The 15,825-nt window shown below is 46.5% G+C and overlaps 2 protein-coding genes across 8 annotated transcripts in view; one reads left to right on the top strand and one right to left on the bottom strand.

The window, feature by feature from the left end:
* The window catches only part of fbxw5 (F-box and WD repeat domain containing 5), a 29,598-nt gene extending 26,899 nt beyond the window's left edge, over positions 1 to 2,699 (top strand). For all 3 annotated transcript variants that reach the window (XM_061262882.1, XM_061262881.1, XM_061262883.1), the window contains exon 10: positions 1 to 2,699. This exon is cut by the window's left edge and continues 922 nt beyond it. The gene's annotated coding sequence lies outside the window, so the exon portion shown is untranslated.
* Positions 2,617 to 15,825, bottom strand: part of traf2b (Tnf receptor-associated factor 2b) — a 26,585-nt gene continuing 13,376 nt past the window's right edge. For all 5 annotated transcript variants that reach the window (XM_061262885.1, XM_061262884.1, XM_061262888.1 and 2 more), the window contains exons 3-11: positions 14,969 to 15,047; positions 14,388 to 14,486; positions 10,571 to 10,732; positions 9,773 to 9,847; positions 9,035 to 9,109; positions 7,241 to 7,573; positions 6,961 to 7,138; positions 6,559 to 6,707; positions 2,617 to 6,421 (exon numbers count right to left, since the gene is read on the bottom strand). In XM_061262885.1, coding sequence (XP_061118869.1) covers positions 6,203 to 6,421; positions 6,559 to 6,707; positions 6,961 to 7,138; positions 7,241 to 7,573; positions 9,035 to 9,109; positions 9,773 to 9,847; positions 10,571 to 10,732; positions 14,388 to 14,486; positions 14,969 to 15,047 — 1,369 coding nt within the window. In that variant the 3' untranslated portion in view covers positions 2,617 to 6,202. The remainder of the gene's footprint in view (positions 6,422 to 6,558; positions 6,708 to 6,960; positions 7,139 to 7,240; positions 7,574 to 9,034; positions 9,110 to 9,772; positions 9,848 to 10,570; positions 10,733 to 14,387; positions 14,487 to 14,968; positions 15,048 to 15,825) is intronic.

The raw sequence follows: 15,825 nt of genomic DNA, 5'->3' as shown, positions 1-15,825 counted from the left end.
AGACATTATCAGAGTGAACACTATCGCAACGTGCATGTAGTCACACACACAGTAGAGTGAGCGCACACTGACTTGTCCCCACAAAGCACGTTTTCTGGCAAAGTCGGGTACGAGTTGTTCAGAGTGTGGCCCTGCTTTTCACTACACTTCTTCAGACCTCCGGTTTCCCCTCATAATCCACCAATTCCTCGCATAACTGACAAATGTTTAGGCCTCAGATTATGAAACGGGGCCGCAGGCTACTGTATGAGCTGGGTTCAGTTCTTAAAGAGATGCGACCTGTGTATAGAGCAGCCATGACCCGTTGAACTGCTACTCTTGTGCCTCCTCTGTGGACAGCACAGACATGGCTAGGGTTTGGGTGGAAAGGGTTAGAGTTAGGCTGATACAGGCTAGTTAGGGTTTGGGTGGAAAGGGTTAGAGTTAGGCTGGTACAGGCTAGTTAGGGTTTGGGTGGAAAGGGTTAGAGTTAGGCTGGTACAGGCTAGTTAGGGTTTGGGTGGTTAGGGTTGGAGTTAGGATTTGGGTTAGTGAGGTACATGTTACAGTTAGGGTTTAGGTTAGGGTTACTGTTAAGATTAGGGTTTGGGAATTAGGGTTTTGGAGTTACGTTTCGGGAGTTAGGGTTAGGTTAGGTTGATGGTTAGGGTTTTGGAATTATGTCAATGGTTGGCACTGTACAATTGATGCTTCTCATTCACCCATTCTCACACACACACACACACACACCCACACACCAACGGCAATTGGCTGCCATGCAAGGCACCAACCAGCTCATCAGGAGTATTTAGGGGTTAGTTGTCTTGCCCGGGGACACACCCAGGTAAGGATCGAACCGGCAACCCCCCGACTGCCAGGCGACTGCTCTTACCGCCTGAGCCACTGTCACCCCATGTAGGTTCATGTTAGGGTTAGGTTAGGGTTCGAGAGATAAGGATGTTGGTCACAGTTCGGGGCAGGGAGTTTAGGGATTGGGGTGAGGTTGGCACTCATTAACAGTGAGTGAATGGTGTGCACTCTATGGATTGACTGGAGGTTGGCCTACGGAAAGCTGCTGTTCTGGTGTGGCAGGTGATACATTACCCTGAGCGAGGGTGTAATCTTCATCCTGCTCATCAGCTCAAATACCCCTGCCTCCCTCCCCCGGCTGCTGTTCAGAGCATAACCACAGACGTCATATCCATTGGTATCCCAGCAACAGCCTCTGCCCCCACCCCCCTCAGCGTGACTAGACCTCCCTGTCAGTCAGGCCGCCGGTCATATCACAGGATCCCATAACATCTCCAGGTCCTCCTACTGCATTATGTGAGTTGTGTGTAAATGGATCTCACCTGTAAATGGCAGGCATTTATATAGCGCCTTTATCCAAAGTGCTGTACAATTGATGCTTCTCCATTCAGCCATTCATACACACACTCACACACTCATGGCAATTGGCTGCCATACAAGGCCGACCAGCTCATCAGGAGCATTTAGGGGTTAGGTGTCTTGCTCAGGGACACTTCGACACAGCCCGGGCGGGGGATCGAACAGGCAACCCTCCGACTGCCAGACGATTGCTCTTACTGCCTGAGCCATGTCGCCCCTGTGTGTGTGAGCGACCGAGTATGTAAGCAAGCGAGTGAAGTGAGCGAATCCGTGTGTGTGTGTGTGTGTGTTACGACTGAGTGTGCGAGTACACTGTGTATGTGTGACTGTGTGTGTGTGCAACAGTGTATGAGTACGCGCACGTGTGTGTGCGCGCGCGTGACTGATTGTACGAGTGCGTGTATGACTGTGTGTGTGTGTGTGTGTATATGTATGTGTGCGTGACTGATTGTACGAGTGCGTGTATGACTGTGTGTGTGCGTGTGCGTGACTGATTGTACGAGTGCGTGTATGACTGAGTGTGTATGTGTGTGCGTGCGTGACTGATTGTACAAGTGCGTGTATGACAGTGCGTATGTGTGTGTGTGTCTGTGTGCGTGACTGATTGTACGAGTGCGTTTATGACTGAGTGTGTATGTATGTGTGTGCGTGACTGATTGTACGAGTGCGTGTATGACAGTGTGTATGTATGTGTGTGTCTGTGTGTGCGTGACTGATTGTACGAGTGCGTTTATGACTGAGTGTGTATGTATGTGCGTGCGTGACTGATTGTACGAGTGCGTGTATGACAGTGTGTATGTGTGTGTGTGTGTCTGTGTGTGCGTGACTGATTGTACGAGTGCGTTTATGACTGAGTGTGTATGTATGTGTGTGCGTGACTGATTGTACGAGTGCGTGTATGACAGTGTGTATGTATGTGTGTGTCTGTGTGTGCGTGACTGATTGTACGAGTGCGTGTATGACAGTGTGTATGTATGTGTGTGTCTGTGTGTGCGTGACTGATTGTACGAGTGTGTGGGTGGGGCAGCTCACAGATTAAATCTGACATTTGGCTGTCATTCGATGGCGTTTACAGGTCATACTCTTACAGGTATAACCCTTCCCCTGATGTGTCAGGCGGCGAGCTGTTCCACAGACTGATGCAAGCCTTGCCTACTTTATTTAAAATAAAAATCCCTTTGGGAACACAGATTTCATTCTCGTATCTCTCCTACAGAAAGCACACCACACAAATCACCAAGCTCACAGTTGTCTTGTTTTTATTTGTTTTATTGTATAGAAGTATGGAAGTTCAGCTAGATAGTGAAATATTAAAAATCATACCCATGCAATTATGTATATTCTTATCTTTCTTGAATATAGAAATGCGTATATTGAGTTAAGGTCACTAAAATGTGAATGATAATTATGATAATTATTTGCATCCACTGATAATGGGGGATGTTCTTATATCAATCAGAATAATCAGTTTTTCATACAAATAAAGAAAAAGTTATCTACTTGAAGGAGGAACTTTTAACTTGTGTCTTTGAAACAGGGCCCTGGTCTTAAATTGAGGGCGTCTGAGCTCATCTGAAAAGGTTTGGTGTAGGTGCAGGATTCGGTTTAACCCAGTACAACAACATCTGGCACAAACAGAGTAACCATGGTTTTATCATTTCCCTTTAACCGTAATCAACCCCGCCAGGTGTTGGTGCTGAGCTTCCACAGAAACCTGTACCCACACCGGGCTTTTCAGAGAAGATTGTGGACGCCCCTGTCAAATAAAACTACAAGGACTGAGCCTATAATTGATTAGCTAAATGTTATTTTTAAAGTGAGCGCACAAACCTCAAACTAGCAGGTAATTAGCTTACTGGAAGGTTACAGCAAGTTCAGCACTAAAACTAAAAGAATGCAAATCGATGCATGGAAGGAGGAATGAATATGGAGTTGCAGGTTTTCATTGCATTTCTAATGGCTTAATGACCACAGCCCAACATCTCTATAAATCATTCATAAACATGAATATTTTGGAACATTTCTGAGATTTGAGCACATTTTGATAATGGCGGCCTGTTGCGGGAGTGTGGAGGTAGGCATGTATCCCAAAGCTGCACAAAAAGGTCTGTTCTCCCTCTCAACTGGGGCAGTGCTGTGGGCTGGATGTGCGCAATCCCACGTGAGGCACTGAATGCATCTTTTATTTTTTTATTTTTTTAAAAGAACAGTGCCTTAACAGGATGCGCCACCCCACAGCACTGTTATTGAATGACTAATTAAGATGTTTATTAAAGTAGAGCAGAGAAATGAAGCTTATGTTCATATTTAATTCACAAAAAAGACTTCTGATGTTTTTTAACTGCTATACTGTTAAACGGTTATACAGCTATACAAGGACTAGCATAAGCTCATATTCTCCCTAAAGCACACCACATTTCACAGTACTCTATGTATCTGTTTGGAGTCCTCCCTCTTGGCTATCTCAGGGCATTAATAATATTAATTATATCATGTATTACTATTAATAATTTATATACTGAGAATGAATATTGTGTAACATCATGATTCACAATATCCATCCTTTCTATGCTATGTTCGCCATGTATATCATTTATATATATCTCTGTGTGCACAAGTGTCTTATGCAGCACTACTAGTTGCATTAATATTGTTAGAAATTATACAATTACACATCTCTGTGTGCGTGTGTATATGTGTATATATATATATATATATATATATATGTAATAATCCACAATATATGCAACTCATAATTATTATTACATTCCTATAAATATGGTATCTAATTATACCATTTATCAAAAGTAAAATATTTTATATTACTGTACCTTAGAACCTCCGAGTAGCAGTTGTGTTATCGAGCTCCTCGTTTACCAATAATGAAAAACGGAGCATTAGAATCACATTTTTCAGTTAGAAAAAGTGCTGCTGAAGTGAGACAAAGGGGCACGTCCTGGCACTGCTAATGAACACTGCATGAGTAGGTGAATGGTGTTTGATGCATTATCCCTGACCCTACCCTCTGTCTGCTGTGTGAATGTTAAGGCCACGTGGCTGATGCTGGCTAGCAAGCCGCTGTTGGCTGAATACAGGTTCAAAAGGCCCTATCTGCTCAAAGTGAGGCGCGTTTGGAGGGCAGGGGCATGGACTCCGGATCGTGTTTTGTCTGGAACCTTCCCCACTGGTCTATAGGGAAGACCCTCGCAAGCCCCTCCACCACTACAAGGTAACGATCCCAGGAGGGGGTCGTGTTTCCAACAGGTTTAATCTAGGAGGGGATTGTGTCTGCGACAGGTTTGCTCTGGGAGGGGGCTGTCTCTAGGACAGGTCTTCTCTGGGAGGGGCTGTTTCGGCAGGGAGTGCGAAAGGATGGCCGATGACGTCAACACAAAACCATGTAGCACCACATCCACTGTGGTTCACATTCACAGTATTTGTGACTAGCATCTATCCTTGAGACGGCTTTTAAATCGAGAAAGCTGGACTTACAATTCTACAATTAAACGCGTCATTTAAAGATAATAAAAAATAAACAGCTAAGCCGTTCTAAGTGGCTCTGGATAAGTGTCAAAAAGGCAGTAATGTAACGCAAGATCTTTTGTCTTCTGCCTGTGTCAACGGCAAATACATGCAGCTCTTTTACAATAGAAATTAGATCGTTCTTCATTTCGCTCTGTGCTGGGTCTTGGCAATCGTTTTGTTGCCGCCCGTTCTTTTCTGTTTGATAAGGTCTCTGTCTCTATCAAACACATTTCTCCCATGTAGTATTATTAGCTATCGTGCTAAGATGTCCCTTTGCTTCATTTTGACAGTGCCCACATTTTTCACATTTCCGAGGTAATAATAACACTTCCAGTTCCCCGTCCAAAATGGTGCGGTTCATACACGAGGTTCTAAATGTCTGTAATTAAATTTATGCCCGTTTTCATTCCATAAGATAAAGAGCTGAAACATGCACAAATCTACACAATGTGAGCAGTTTCTGCTGGTGACCCACCAAGACGACCGCGCTTCGGAAGCGAAAGCACACACACTCAGGGAGACGCGCTCCAGATCCAGAAATCACGGGAAACACAAGCAAACACAACGACGGAGCTGTGCGGCAGAGCGAGACCGCTTCTGTGCGAATCTCTTTCCCAAATCGTGTTCCTCTCATTATGTGTCTCCCCTTAGTAGCATATAGCACTTCCATTATGTGACCTGACTTTGTAGCAAATTCTCAGATGTGGAGCCCTTGCTTATTTTGTTTTCCATCCATTATCAGAACCTGCTTATCCTGAACAGGGTCGCAGGGGGGCTGGAGCCTATCCCAGCATACATTGGGCGAAAGGCAGGAATACACCCTGGACAGGTCGCCAGTCCATCACAGGGCACACACACCATTCACTCACACACTCATACCTATGGGCAATTTAGACTCTCCAATCAGCCAAACCTGCATGTCTTTGGACTGTGGGAGGAAACCGGAGTACCCGGAGGGAACCCACGCAGACACGGGGAGAACATGCAAACTCTGCACAGAGAGGCCCCAGCCGACGGGGATTCGAACCCAGGACCTCCTTGCTGTGAGGCGGCAGTGCTACCCACTGCACCATCCGTGCCGCCTTATTTTGTTTTTGTCTGTGAATTTGTATTGCTTTAGGGCACACTTCCTTTTTTATATTCCCTTCTGCGCGTTGCAGGTGTTGTGAAAGTTAATTTCTGGATTTGGAGCGCGTTTCCTTCGTTGCTTTTGAAGCGCGACGGCCATAGTGGGCTGCCATAGGGCTGTGACTCCATACTTTATGATATTTCATAGGCTGTGCTGTGGGCCTCCCGCCCCCGGGGGGAGCTAGAGGCCCGTCAGGTCCACAATGGCCTTGATGAAAACAGTGTCGTCTCGCAGGTACGAGCTCTTCCCCGCCAGCTTGGGCAGCGGGCAGAAGAGCGGGCAGCCGCTGGCGATGTTCATCTCGCTGATGGGCCTCTGGAAGGAGGTGGAGGTGATGTCGGGGCGGAAGGCGTCGATGATGTGCTCCCGGTTGTTCTGATCCAGCAGCATCAGCGTAACCTGGGGGGAAGGGATTAACATGAACACGGGCCTTCCAGGTGCTCACGGACACAGACATGGAGACAGTAACAGACTCTGAGACACAGACGGACTCAGAGACAGACAGAAAGAGACTCGGCAGCGTACTGGCAGCGTACCTTCTGACTGAACGGCCACTTGAGGAGGGCGTCGTATTTGCCCCTCATCACGACGAAGAAGAGAGAGAGGTGTGTCCCACGCCCTGTCCCGTCGCCGTTGAGATATAGCCTCAGGCACATTTTGTAGCCGTACTTACTGGAGTAGAACGCTGTAAGGGCGACAGGCAGACACACTTTCACAATGGCACAGAGTATTCCAGGGTACAGTGCTTAGTTTACATTACATTTACATCCACTCCTGATACGGGACTTCTGCCATGTACTAATCACTAACTTACTGAGCTGACCTGGCAGGGGGGGGTTGTAGGTTGTGTTTTTTGGGGGGTTTGGGGTGCTGACCTGGAGAGAACATGGCAGGGGGGGGTTGTAGGTTGTGTTTTTTGGGGGGTTTGGGGTGCTGACCTGGAGAGAACATGGCAGGGGCTCGTCCCCCCACAGCGTCCTGGCGGCGGCGGGAGAAGTCGGCGATCTTCCAGACGAAGACGCCGTCGTACGTGCAGTAGCTCAGCTCCCGCAGAGTGCTCTCCGTCTCCGACAGCTGCAGATCCCGCATGTTCAGAGTGCGCTCCAACTGCTTCACCTGCACACAACCAGGGCCAGTCAGTCACACTGTGTGTGTGTGCGTGTGCGTGTGCGTGCGCGCGCGCGCGTGTGCATACGTAGATCAATGCATGCAGAGCACCTTGCTGCTGAGGCCTTCTATCTTGTCCTGGTCCAGGTGGTGTTGCCGGCTGAAGGCCTCTAGAGTGAGGGCTGTTCTCTCCAGCTCCCGGTTCAGCACACACATGATGTTCTCCATGGCCGAAACCTTCTGCTCCAGGCTGCTGGCCTGCCCTGCTCTGCCTGCAGAGGGCGTGCCTTCCTCTGGGGCACGATATAGCCCCAGCCCCGAGTCCTCCTGCCACTCCCCGGGCCCTTCCATTTGCTGCCGAACCCGGCCCACCTCGCCCAACAGGAGGCGCAAGTGCTCCAGGACACTGGCCTGCTCGTGGTCCCCCTGCTTCTCACTCTCCACCTGTGGGACAGGGCAGGAAAACCCCTGGCTTAGCTTCCCACAATAGGCCTACATCCTTTTTCATTCACATCATGACAACACATAATGGCTTAATTACACAGAACACATAATCACTTAATTACCTTTATTACTAACCAACTATCTTAAATAGTGCCTGAAACAAAAACCGGTTTATAGTTCCCAAGCAGGGTGATTTTAGTTTTAATCTTTTGAGTCAGCTTTTATTTATATTCTATTTACAGATTCCATTTTAGTTTAGTTTCAGTTTAGTTTTGAGTTGTTGAGTACTTTCAGTTTTTGCTTTAGTATTATTAGTCTGAAGTAGTTTTCGTTTTAGTTCTAGTAAAATTTTGGAAAAGTCCCTGGCCTGCACCACACCTTGAAGCACCAATACTTGTGATATCCTGTACCCACGCAAAAACATGAAGGTCTCAACACTTTTAACATGAATGGATTTTATTGACACCAAACTAAAATTATTTCATACATCCTGTGAGCTGACCAGAGCTGTACTGATCATCCAGAAGTACCTTTAAATTAAACTTAAACTAAATTAAACAAAACATATTTGAACTGTTCTCTTATCAACATTCTCTTTCACGACCACCAGATGCTCGAGAGACTTTTATTTGTTTTAGTTAGGCTTTGGGTAAACCCCATAAATACCAACCTGCACTATACATCATGGCTTGCTGGGAGGTCTGGAATGCCTCAGACATTAGGCACCAAATACCACATTACATACTGGTCATGACTGGTCACACTGACTCATAGCATATATTTGTACATTTAAATATAGATCCGATGTGGTTGCCACAACCTAATTCTTCAGATGTTTTTTATCATGAAAGTATGAGAACCTGATAGCTGAGGAAGTCCCCAGGCTGTGGTTCTGATTAAATTGACATTTATCAGGGGATAAACACACAAACTGGAAGTGAAGTCATGAACTGAATCATGTGAACCCACATGATTCATAACGTTTTCTATAAACAATTCAGATTAACTAAAGCAATGTGCCGATGGAAAGGTCTCTTCAAATTTGTTGAAAATGATTTGTAATCATGATTTGCATTAGAGTGTCAGTAGAAAATAACTAATTTCAGATTTCCAAACATAAATTTAAAAAAAAAGTAAATGTTTTGTATGTCATTAAATAAAATGACATATTACATAAGAGACCACCTTTCTTTCGACTGAGGTTGTCTGGGATTACCAGGAGAACCAGAAATGATGCCGCTCCATGAGAGCCGGCCAAACTTGGCTTTTTGGTGTGCAACTGCAACTCGGTGTGCAACTGCGAACGCAAGTCCGCTGCATCTCAGCTTGTTGCACAGTGCTGCATGTTCATCCACAGCCACGCTCCGTGTGTGTGGGCGTGTGAACGCGGGCGTGATTGCACATGGGCTATGCCGAGAAACGAGGCGACCGGACGGTAAAGCCACGCGCTGGCCGACTCACCACAGCGGAGCAGCCGACCACGCCGAACGCACAGGACGCTCTAGACTTCGCGCAGGACATGGCGTGATCCTGGAACTGTCGGGGGGGGGGGAAAGCGAGAGAGAGAGAGAAGAGCTGTGAGATTAGACACCTGCCCCGCCCCCCAGAAAAATAAAAACCCCTAAAGTTCTGTTAGCGCGCATGGCATTGGAAGGTTTCCCCGGCGGGGGAGGTATCTGTAACAGCCACCTTTTTCTGTGCAGCTGTAGGTTTCCATTCAACAGCCCACACCTGTCCGCCATGACGTACATGGTAAAATGGCCCTTTGTTCTGCTTCCCCTTGAGACTATCTCTCATTGTGCTTTTACAGGGCTAAACCCGCTCACATATCAGCCAGTTTCAGACAAAGGTCAGCCACGCTTCAGCGAAGGCTGTTTAAAACTGAAGGTCTGCATGTTTACAACCAGTCCGGTCATGATTAGCCTGTATTTACTCAATCCCGGCAAGGTTATTCATACCAACTGCCTTACAATGAAACATTTGGAGTGGAACAACTTCTATCGAAACTAAATTAAAGTTTGGGGTTTTTAGATTTTTTACTCTTCCCAATTGCACAGCCTTGCTCTGAACCAGCTGGACGAAACTGAAACTGCATCGTTCCGCACCCTGGTTATTACTGTGACAGCTAAGACATGGTGTATTAAGAGTGGTGACCAAAAATGGGGCCAGCTAAGAAGATTAAGCAATTCAAAGACCAACCTTTTCTCTGGGAATCTTCTTCTTTCCACATGCCTTGCACTGAACTGGGAACTTCTGACATATTTCATCATGAGCCTGGGAGGACATTGCAGAGATTAGGGCGGAGTGGGGGTCAACGGGAGAGCTGTGTGATCAGACTGTGAGCGTGGGATCACATTCCCGGCCCTCCCAACATTCTTTTCGCTTAATCCATTAAAAGTACAACAGGGATCATCGACTCTGGTCCTCAAATCCGAATCCAGCCCTGGTTCTCTGTTCTCCTGGGTAATTAGTGCCACTGATTGGCTAGACCGTCTAAACTCCAGACACTCAGGTAAATAGGGGATGGAAAACCAGCAACCAGGAGTTGTTGATCCCTGAAGTGTAGCATGCCACATCTTAATTAGCTACTGAGACAGCATGCTAGCCTGTAATTACCTGTAGGCACGAAGACATTATGCAATACACGTTGTTATACTGCAAGTCCTAGCCAGTCATTTCCATCATTGGATCATGCTCATTATTATCATCATCCCTGGGAATGGTTATTTTCAGAACATTACATGAGATCTTGTGGGGAGCAGCAGATTCTGGAGGAGACCAACACAGAGACGGATTCACAGGCTCCCACTCTGCAGTTCAGACACCCCTCAGTCAAACTACAGCAGTGACCACACCGGCAGGGGCTAATTCTGAAACCGAGCGTTTCTAATCCATTTATACTCCACTGCATAGCGGTGTGAGGAGTCCTTGTGCGAGAGGCGATCTGTATGCTTTAATTCCTGGGCAGTGGGTGGCCCGGTGTCAGCAGACTTTCACCTTGATGTTTTTGAAGTTGAAGGCGACCTTGCAGTATTTGCAGTTGAGGGTCCTCTCCTTGCACTCCCGCTCCTCGTGACGTTCGCGGTCCTGGCACAGGATCACCGCGTGGCAGGCCTCGCACGTCGTGCGCTCAAACTCACACTTCCCCTCGTGACCCTCCTGCAGGCGGAAAAGCTTGTGTTACAGGCTTGTGTTACGAAGGGCAACGAGATCCAGAGGCCCCTCCCTCCTGCCTTGAACAGGAGGCCAAACAGGGTACTGGCTCCAGGGTAAAGTGAACTGCTCGATGATTAAAGCGCAAACCCTGCATTCTGTCGGATTTCATCGAGCGAAAGCCGCCCTCGGTTTGCTGTGGGTGTCGATCAGCCTTTGCACTTAAAGCCAATTAAGTACCCGACTGCTGATCTGGGAGTCTGTCAGTGACTGATTGCTTCAATGACAGGGACCTCAGAGGTACTGCAGACATATGGATGCCTCTCCCTGAGCAGAAACACGTGCTGCCTCAGAGCTGGACTGGGACCGCTCTTGGGTGACCCCTACTGGCTTGTAGGACTGCAATAGGAGCGCTTGTAGGACCGTATGTTGAAGCTGCGTATAAAATTACATTCATGCATGGAACACAGTTGTGGTTGCAGACAGCTGAAGACAGGAACACGATAGTACAGCCAGAAGCTCAGCTGCCAAGAAATGTAAAAAATGTACTGAATGTTTCAGGGGTGGAGGTGGGAGTATCCCTTCATAACCAAAGGCAATCTACAATAAGACTACAAGACTACTCATCTCAACGGTCTGAAATGTGGTAATCTTTCTGTCCTCATCCTTATCTTATGAAGGGTGTGCCAACGTCTGACGTGTAAGCCACATTGGACACTCCTAGAAACTGGTTTAAAAACTATTCTCATGACAAATAATGATGTGGCAAGTCCTGCTGGTTTAACATGTAAGACGCCACCTGCACCCACCCAGCTGTAAAGCCCAATGCAGCTACATAATATTTACTAAAGGTATAATTTATTGAACCCCGTGGGGTAATTGGTACTCTGCACCAAAAACACTAAAATGAAATAAGCACATATTTAATTATAGGTGGAGACACAGTACACACTAAAATGACTTGGGTGTAACCAAAGCCATCTGGCTCCAAACAGACTGGGTGCAGCAGGCTTGACAGCCAGCATGTAGGCGAAGGTTCACTCAGCTGCAGAACGAGTTCACCTCACAGAGGCTCTGTTCTGGTACCCCTAGCAGTACCTGCAGCCAGCAATCCCACAGGACACAAGAAGAATATAATGAAACAATATTTTGCTTTGAATATGTGCTTCAATACGTCTTCAATTCCATGTGTACATTCATGCCAGTTCAGTTCATTACTTTATTGAAGTTTTATCTACAAGTGGTAGGTAAGCCCTAAGCCCTAAGTAGTGCACAGGACGTCTGACTATGTGTGAGAGAGAGTCCATCTTTATGTACACACATAATAATGTAATGGCAGAAATCCAGAAGTCTGTGGAGACAGAGTTGGGGGAGTGGGGGGGTGGGTGGATGGTGGGTGGGGGCTTGGGCGGAGTATGGGCAGAGAAAAGACAATTTTGGATCAGACTGAGCAGATTATCAGATGGCTGGAAAGAATCTTCTGAACAGGTGAGTGAACAGCGATTAAAAGTTCTTATTCCAACAGGACTTTACTGTTGGCACTTACTACCAATGTTTATCCACCACTTTCGTAATTAGGAGGTTAGCTCTTTTGTTCTGAAGCGCGGGCGATTAACAGTGCGTGGCTCTCGGGCTAGGCGTGGGACGGTTCCTCTCTACCGATTCCCCATTTCCTCAATTTAGCAAAACCAGTCAGGTCAATTGTCTCTTCCTTGTTCTTGTCCCAGTTCCCATGTTTTGATTTCGGTCCTTTCATCGTGATTTCCGAAACTGGAGGACCTACCGCAGGCAAGCGAGCGACAGAGTGCATGTGTCCCTATTTCCTGTGGTCTTAATTACAGCACGGCTGGCCACTTTCAGAGCCACCGTCTGCGAGGATGTTTGAAACTTATTTGTATGGCACATTTTCACATCACATGCAGCTTGCAAAAGCTGAGGTAGAATTTGCCTATTTCTTTGCATGAATGTGGCGCAATTCAAAACCAGAGACTACACCCAGGTCTTGCCATTCTCATGATTCTAGATCCAGTTCTGATGAAGGTGACTGGTTACTGAGTCATTTCCCTTTATGATGAGGATATGACTCCACCAGACGTTAAGACACAACATGGTTGGGGAGTCACACCGGTCTCAACAATTCCCAAATTAATCATTAAAAATGACCTTGTTCTGCTTCAGTCGGCCAGTTTCCCCCCTTCTGTGCTTCCCTCAGCCCTCACACTCATTACTTTACATCACATTATTGGCATTTGGCAGACACTCTTATCCAGAGCGACGGACAGTTGATTAGACTAAGCAGGTGACAATCCTCCCCTGGAGCAATGCAGGGTTAAGGGCCTTGCTCAAGGGCCCAACGGCTCTTACGGATCTTATTGTGGCTACACCGGGATTAGAACCACTGAACCTTGCGTGTCCCAGTCATTTACCTTAACCACTACGCTACAGGCCGCCCTGCATAATGAACCCTGTGTGCGGGAGACCCAGCATGACAGACCCCAGGCAGGCTATCCTCACTGCATTTCAGACCCACTCAACACCCCAGGCCCTGCAGTGCAACTGAGACGTAGCCAAACAAGCAGCAGCACGTAAGCCCTGCAGCAAGCCAAGAGCAGACGTTCACACAGAGCTCGCATATAGCCAAGCACAGCAAGTACCATTTATAGACATGTGCTCACCACACTTCCCTTCTAGAAAATACGCCTTGGTCTGTGTGCATTTCAAAGCGCCTCTCACATGAAATGCAAGATAGGCGCCCTTATCTTATCTACGCAGTTCACTGTCATACATTACTTGTTCTGAAAACAGCAGCCCCTGTAAAAGAGCCTGTTCAATCCCTGTTTTTAGCAAACAGACTTCCACATGTAGGCCAAATCAAAAGTATTGTTATGCACAAAAGTACCATGACTGCCAAAATGTCAAATGTAAATGCAAGCAAACATGTTTTGATGGATGGGAGTATTGAAGGCGCAGTACACAGGAACTTTCTGGGACTTTCCACACACTCATAAATTCTGCCTTGGGGGAGGGGAGGGGAAGGCGGTTACTCAGGGTACTTTCCAGGCAGCCAGTGACTTTGTTTTCACATCCACATTCCTCTAACGAGTTCAGCACTGTGTTTTCTGCAAATATATGGCGGGCATTCGGCTATGTCATAACCAAAGAAACAGCGAGGACTACATTTTAAGCTTCTCTTCTGAAATACCAAAACAGAAACGGTTTCACTTCCAGTGAAGCACAGCGGTAGGCTTGTGCAATCAGCCAATGCAAAGTCATACACATTTAAAAAAAAACATTTGCAATCACCAACAGGCATGAAGCATGAACAAACCCAAAACCTCTTAACCTCTTCCTGTGCTAAATTACATACTGCATGCAACTTTTTGTGGTCTGACAGCAACCATACAGCTACTGCCACTGCTTAACTGTGAGACAGGCCCCATCCTAAAAAGGAAGTATTTTTAAACCATGGTCTAACTGGCGCCAAGGTGCATTTTTCAAAAGATTGGCTCCCTTCCCGTTGCAGATGGGAGACAACCCCTGAGTAAACACCGGGGCAGCATGCTCTATGCTTAACTGTACAGTCACACACAGTCTCTCCCTCTCTCTTTCTGCCACACACACACACACACACACACACACACACACACACACACACACACACCTCATATTCTTTTATCTTCCCTTTCCAGGAGCAGCCTTCATTGGGGCAGGTGGCTGGAAGGCTGTCGATTTCCCTCCGTGCTGCATTGTCTGGAAAAGCCTGTTTTTTGGGGAAAAAAGATACCCATAGAATACACATTAAAAAAAATACCCTTCAGATATACCACTCAGATAAGAATACATTTGTTTAGTTGGATTTAGTGACAGGGAAGTTCTCTATGATTCCAAAGTAAGATTAATAAATGGGAACAGGAACTGAGCTCCCTGGGTGACTTTCCATATGATGCAGAACAGAATTTATGAGGAATTTCCTGTAAAACAATTGCACCACAGCCCTGTGTAACTGCCACAAACCATATTTCACATTGAAATGTGAAGTTAAATATTCACATGTGAAAGAAAATTTGAACTGGACATTTGCGCATGATTTGGCTTTTTTCACATGTGAATGAAAACATGACTTGAAATAGCCTACGTCACCTTTTCCACTCTCGTTGGGCAGAAATTTATGGGATTATTTTTATCGTGCACATGTGCACTCTCCACATGTGACTTTTTTCAGAAGGGGTTGAGCACACTTACATCGCTGATGTTGAGAATGGACTGGGGTTCCTCAAAGATGGACTCCTCTTGACAGGCTTTGCAAGGCTTGGGCCCTGAGCTGGGGGGGAGGGGGAGAGGGTGCAATGTGGTTTCATTTATAATGTATGAGCAACAGCCAGCAAACATCACAGATATCCCTGCATCCTGCTATCTTGCTATCTGGCTCTCGGCAGCTTGCATAATAAGAATAAAAATAATAAGAAGAGGAAAGAAAGAGAAACAGAACAAGGAACAAGGAAGAAGACATGAAAGCATTGCAGCAAAAATATGTGTGTGTGTATGTGTGTATGTATGCATGTGCATGTGTGTGTGTGTGTGTGTGTGTGTGTGTGTTTGGATACAGAGGGAAGGGAAACAGGTTGGGGGCTACAGAGAGGGCAGGCGTGGGGGGGTTGTTCTTCCATTTTCTGGTTTTGCTGCACAGAATCCCAGAGCGGAATGACTTTAGGACTAATGTGGTAGAGTAACTACCCCAGTCAGGGCCTGATGTCCTGGGGGTTCCCTACACACTTGCTGAAAACTGGAACTGGAACAGAGTCCGATGCAAAAGGGTTTATTGTATATGACTCAAGAGTAACATACAAGAACCCAAGCAGGTCTGCGCAGAACAATTACATACAAACAGTTTCTCATGCATTCGCAAGACAGACTGACCTCTTCCCCCAAACTAATCCCTCTTAACCTGTTTCCCTAGCATTGTAAGTGGTCACCTACCGCACCCTTTGTTGTCATTCATGTATTATATAACATATGCATTACATAAAGCAGTTACTGTTCATAAATTTGCTACATAACTATAATCCAGTCGTACAAGTGATTATATCTTGGGCTTGCTT

This window comes from Conger conger, chromosome 12 (assembly GCF_963514075.1).
Source record: "Conger conger chromosome 12, fConCon1.1, whole genome shotgun sequence".
Classification (NCBI taxonomy): Eukaryota; Metazoa; Chordata; class Actinopteri; order Anguilliformes; family Congridae; genus Conger; species Conger conger.
The sequence above is the reverse complement of the archived record's forward strand: the minus strand, read 5'-3'. Positions and strand labels throughout refer to the sequence as shown.